This window comes from Austrofundulus limnaeus, unplaced genomic scaffold (assembly GCF_001266775.1).
Source record: "Austrofundulus limnaeus strain Quisiro unplaced genomic scaffold, Austrofundulus_limnaeus-1.0 Scaffold987, whole genome shotgun sequence".
NCBI classification, from domain to species: domain Eukaryota; kingdom Metazoa; phylum Chordata; class Actinopteri; order Cyprinodontiformes; family Rivulidae; genus Austrofundulus; species Austrofundulus limnaeus.
Window position 1 is genome coordinate 53,752 of NW_013953389.1, and position 5,822 is coordinate 59,573.

Consider the following 5,822-nt stretch of genomic DNA (forward strand, 5'->3'; position numbering starts at 1 on the left):
GTAATTTTACAGTCTTTATTTTACAGTTAAAATAAATGTTTGTCAAATAAGTTCTAATGTTACAATTGATCAGGGATCGCTTTAAAATGATGATTAAGAGAAATGCACTTGTACGCTTCTGAATAAATCAATAGGGACGTCCCGATCAGATACTCAGTATTGGTGGCAGATATGGCTATTTTTTGAAAATCGGGTAGAATTGGGTTTAGTCATGTGATCGGGCCAATCCAGTTTCCGYGACAGTTTTCAGCATCATCATGCTTTACAACTGCCGTTAAAAAAGTCAAGACGCACACAAGTATACAACCATGCCCACAGTGTGGGAACACTTTTCAATGGAAAACAATGATGCTGAAACTGCATCTTGAAAAATCTGCTAACTGGATGTTTCTCGTGGTGGGAACAGCAGGGCTCGCTTTAATAATACCAACCTTGTCACTTGGAAAGAAATAAAGAAATAAAGCTATCGGATCGATATCGGAAAGATTAATCATTAAAAAAAATCGGATTGTATCGGGAGCCAAAAAAATCTGGATGGGGACATCCCTATAAAACAGTTACTCTGTGTTCTAAAATTATACTTACAAATCAGTGAAACTAACTCTCCTTTTAATGGGTTAAATAATAAACTGTGAGTTAAATATGCCACAGGCTCATTTGATAGTGAAAATGCATCGAACGCAACAATACGTCATCGCGTGCTGCACCCACTCCGACGTCGCCCCTCCCTACCTGCGACTGGTAGTGCGGCATCTGCTGAACGAGCGGCTGACTGGTGAACTGCTGCGGGCTGCAGGTGAAGTACTGCGCAGAGTAGGCCGGGTTCGGAGCTACGATGGGCGGACCCGCGGCCGTCGCCGGGTGCATCATGGTGGGCGTTCCGGGCGGGTGGTGCTGGTCGGACCTCTGCTGGGGCATGTTGGGTACTAAAGATATACGTCGGGAATCAAAATCAAAACCTGGTTAGAAAAAAACAAAAAACAAAAAAACAATGGATTTTCTTTTCCTAATCCTGCACACAGAAAATTATCTGAGACAGAAGCTAAAATTCAAACGATTCTGTTTTCTAGCTTTAACATCATCAACCCTCACTTTTTGAAGACGGGGACTAATGAGAGACTCACTCATCTAATTTCAGAAGAGGCGATGATTTCATTCAGACTTCTGTTTGCTCCGTGATATTCTGTGAACTGTAACGTCTACTAGCTACTGAAAATCTTTCTCTAGGAACAAAATACGTAAAAATAGCCAAAAACTAGAAGCACTCGGAGAGTGCAAACCTCCGCCAAGACCAATTTCCCCCATCCTGTAAGAGTTAATGCACAAAAGCAGAGATGGAAACACATTTGCCGAATAAGTCCTGACGTAGCGAACATTTAAGCAGGCAGTATGCWYGGRATTTCTTCTCGGTGGAGTCCAATGTTAAAAAAAAAGTCAGACTCGTCACCYGACRTTATTCATCATCAAACTGGTGCCGGATTAAGCTCCTAAGTTTTCATCAGTCACATTTCACCTTGTAAAACATCTGTTTTATCCCCTTGTATGAGTTTGTAATGGTTTGACTCTCTTTATAAAGTGCTTCCTGTCACCCCCGTCTCAAAACTTTGAGGCCCAGCAGCTCTCTGTTTACAAGCCCAGTAGCGAGAAACTGTTTTGATTGGTTGTTTCGGAAATGTGGTGTGTTTGAGGAAATGAGAAAAATAGGTTTCATGGTGCAGTCACGCACTTCCTGGTCAAAAAAACGTTCTCTAAATGTGCATATTATGGCAAAAATTATTCATCATTAAATCTGGTTTTAACATTACTTTTATAAAGTTTGAAGTCCATGATGTCCAATCCAGCTCACTGTTTTTTTACATAAGTCCTGTGAAAGCATCACAGCTTTGCCGATCTCAGAGTGTTAAAAGAAAAAAAATTCCTGTATCCSCATCGTGATCYGGAACATCATGAAAATTTAAAGGTGTATTCCTAGGCCCAGTAACCACAAGCGGAAAAAATGTTATGACAATCCGTCCACAAGTTTTTGAATAACGTCCACAGACAGACAGACAGACAGACAGACAGACAGACAGACAGACAGACAGACAGACAGACAGACAGACAGACATTACCTCGCCCTTGGCGGAGGTAATTATGCCGGGTTCACACGGCAAGATAACTGTGCCCTTCCAACAATCTTAAGGATGCTGAGCTTGCACGCTGATTATGGTGATGGCTCTAAAGATAATCTCAGATATTCCTGACGTGTGTTAAAAGTGAATTAGTCCACTTGGAAGTACGTCTGGACCGCCCCCACCTAAAATCTGGGATATTCAACATGTTGGATCGTCTTGGCCTGATATCCCAGCATGTGTGGAGTTCCCCTGAGGATGAACGAGCTAACAGTCTGGAATATGATGTGTAGCCAATCAGAAAGTGAAGAGACGGAAACACGGAGGGGAATCCAAAAATACAGAAGACAGAACGTTGAGACGTCTTATTGTTTTGCTGTTTCTCTGTTAAAAAACAGTCCACAAACCGTCGCCGTTGCTTCTTCCCCGTCGGCCATGTTTATTTACTCTGAACTCACGTTTGATCTYGAGAGATCTCACGAGATTTCCAATCTGACATCCGAAGGTTAAGTGTGTGAAATCTGTTCATGTGTGGTGTTGTATGTGGCTGTGCACCACACACTTGACAGTGAGTGGGGTCTCARTCTTTGAAAACCAGCCCACCAATTTAAAATCATGCTTTGTGAAATGTACAAAATACAGGAAAATTTAAAAATAAAAATACACAAATGTATTTTCTTGTCTTACGATATTGCAACATTTGACAAGAGAGAGAAACAAAAGAGAGAGGGAGGAGGAAAGTGCGACAAAAGCAGAGGTTCTTCTCACCTTTACCTGGTCTGTAGGGTTTCGACTGGCTGACCGTCATGTGAGGCATCTGGACCTGGTACACAGCTGGAGACTGAGGGAGTGAGGGTGGCAAAGGGAAGGAAAAAAAATCAATTTAACCTCAAGGTTTTAAAACAACAACACATATCTCTAAATAAAACTAGACAAAGTTGTCCTCATCAACTGTTAACACTTGTTCGACAGTTAGGCACTCACTTAACACCCAACATGATAAACTTCTAATCATTTCTTACCTGGGGCCACATGCATTTTCTGTCTACTGTGGTGTTAAAAACAACTCTAAAATTCTAATCAGTTTTATGTTTTCCTCACTTATTCAACATGCATTTTGATTACAAAGTGTAGTGCAGCAAAAAGGGAGCTAAAAACTTCTCKCTAAGACTAATTTATTTGGTAAATATAATAAAAAAACAACAGAAATATGATGTTAAAAATATCCATCTGGGATGGCAGTTTCAGATGAATTGCAATAAGAAGTTGGCAAACCAACATCTGATAGCATTATTTCAACAAGCAAGCAGAACATCTCAGTACTGATTGGGCTTAAAAAAATAAACAAAAACAAGGATTGAAAAAAACAAAACAAAAAAAGGGTAGAAATCTTAGAAAAATTCACAAACCTTCCATATTATGCTTTTCTAATGGAGCAAGAGAGAGGAGGAGGAGGAGGAGGGGGAGAAAAGGGAAAAAGAACCACTTTTTAGTTGTTATTGTTTGCATGTGTCTGATGTTGGATCACCAAGTTTTTCTTAAAGCAACACAGGATATATAACGTTACATAAACAAGCATGACATTCATTAAAAGGATGTAAAGTATTTTAAAAAGGTGCTTTGASAATATGTCACAGTACAAACATCTTATGTATTTCCTCTCATTSTAATCATTCTTCTTGTCCCAAAATCTCTTTATAAACCAGGATAAATGCTGTAAGCAGGGGTTTCTATACGATAAACTGAGATGARTTAAAAAAGGAGGAAAAAAGACAAATGGGGTATTTGGATTGAATAGAAATGATTGCATTTTTCCTCCTGTGTAGCACGTCTTAGTGAGCAGGTTTGTGTCTCACCTGCACTCCGGGGCTGACCGGGGTCAGCGGGTACATCTGAGGGAAGCAGACTGTTTGGCCGTACACAGCCTGAGGCTGCTGAACCACGATGGAGGGGCTGGGCTGGCCCTGAGGCCGAGGAGGCGTCGGGGTGTTGGCTGGTTTAGGCTGATCGGGAGGTAAACAAACAAACCGACACAGATATAAAAACAAAGCAAGCCTGATCTGTTTGGTACTGAACTCTCCTGTAATACTGACCTGTGTATTAAACCTGGGTTTGAACTCATTAGCATTTGGGTTCAGGGTGGATTTTCTTACTTGACTAAAGAAAGTGAACAAAACAAAGAAATTAACATTTTAAGGATCAACCTTAAGTAATTCTTTGAACTATTTTTCATTATAAATACATGTTTTTGTTTTGGTATTTTACAGAAATAAGGTTCTGCAGGAGAAATACCACTTTAGTGTTTCCAACTAATTTATAACAAAACATCAAACTTGAGTCTCCATTCCACTCACTCTTGTACTGCTTCCTTTTTCTCCTCCTTTTCTTCGTGCTTGGCTCCGCTGAACCTCGACATGGTTGTTGTCTGAACTCCTTGTGAGGTCACGTCCAGCCCGGACCTCTTCTGGTCCGGAGCTGAGGGAGATGGAGACAGAGCAGCAGGGCTGCCAGGCTTACTGGTGTTTGTGGATGTACTGGAAGGAGCAGGAGGAACGGCGGACGTGCCAGCAGGAAGAACTACACAACTTTCTGCACTGTCCCGTCCCACTGCGGAGGCTTTGTCCAGGRGAAGATCTTTTGGTTTGTCTGCAGGGTCTCTGGGAGGCTTGGTCATCATCTGCTCGAAGGCAGCGTCTGCRTTTGAACTGGGCTGCAACTGAAAGAGGCGGAACCCGTGAGGTTTGTTTTGCTAGTATTTTAGCTTTTTGACCATGTGACAAACAGGTACTTACTCTAAAATCTTCACTAAACTTCTTCAAATTATCTATTTGTTTTCTGTGGTCTGGTGCCATAGGAGGTCCTGTAAGCAGAGAGAAAAGGATTTAAATTATAAAAATACGGTCCAAATTATTAAATAGTGACAACTGACATCTCTTAAGTCCTAATTATCAAGTTTCATGATACTATAAAGTTTAATTTTTAAATTAAATACTGTACCTTTACACACTCCTCTTGTAACACTAGGTGAGCTGTCCAAAGGCTTGATGACCTCACTGTTTGTTGATGGGGAGGACTGTCTTGCCTCTTGGACACGACATTCTTTTCCTATAAAAATAAACAAAATAAATTAAAATAAAACTTTTTGCWCATTCAAAGCCCAAAAGCAAAGATTTCAGAATAGCTCCTATAAGGCACAGAAGCATTAAACTTTAAGTTAAATCTATATTTTATGATTTCTACTTGTTTCCTGTAAGAATGTAAAAGGATCTAACCCACCATGATCTCCTGGTGGAGAGGCGACCATGTTGGGGGYGGGGCTAGCAGCAGTAGGAGAAGCAGCTGATGTCCGTGTTGTAACAGTTTCCACAGGAGCTGGTCCTGTTTGGGGTGAAGAGAGGGAGGAAGACCCAGGGGAAGCTCCGCCCATGCTGTTCTGTCGCGGGGAGCGAGGTCTGTGAGCTGAGGAGGAGGAGAAACTAGTTTACTTATCGTCCTGATGCATCTCAGTAATCCAGGTAAAAAAATCAAAGGAAAAAAAATTGTATAGGTCCTCTGGACGGGTTCTTCTTTAATGAAACGTTTCGTCTCTCTTCCAAGAGACTTCTTCAGTCTGAGAGTTTCAGGCAAAATTCAGGCTTTTGAGTCCTGAGGAAACAAAGCGGCCACTGTTCAAAAGAATGTCCCAACACAGACGAGCTACATCTAATGGCC

General features: G+C 41.3%; 1 protein-coding gene across 14 annotated transcripts in view; it reads right to left on the bottom strand.

Moving 5' to 3' along the window:
• atxn2 (ataxin 2) overlaps positions 1-5,822 on the bottom strand; it is a 25,384-nt gene that overhangs the window by 5,069 nt on the left and 14,493 nt on the right. For 5 of the 14 annotated variants that reach the window (XM_014030029.1, XM_014030020.1, XM_014030023.1 and 2 more), the window contains 9 exons: positions 5,388-5,570; positions 5,109-5,216; positions 4,904-4,971; positions 4,466-4,827; positions 4,205-4,268; positions 3,968-4,114; positions 3,521-3,538; positions 2,880-2,952; positions 733-959 (listed from right to left, as the gene is read on the bottom strand). In XM_014030029.1, coding sequence (XP_013885483.1) covers positions 733-959; positions 2,880-2,952; positions 3,521-3,538; positions 3,968-4,114; positions 4,205-4,268; positions 4,466-4,827; positions 4,904-4,971; positions 5,109-5,216; positions 5,388-5,570 — 1,250 coding nt within the window. The remainder of the gene's footprint in view (positions 1-732; positions 960-2,879; positions 2,953-3,520; positions 3,539-3,967; positions 4,115-4,204; positions 4,269-4,465; positions 4,828-4,903; positions 4,972-5,108; positions 5,217-5,387; positions 5,571-5,822) is intronic. The other 9 variants (XM_014030032.1, XM_014030025.1, XM_014030030.1 and 6 more) reach the window with 7 other exon arrangements.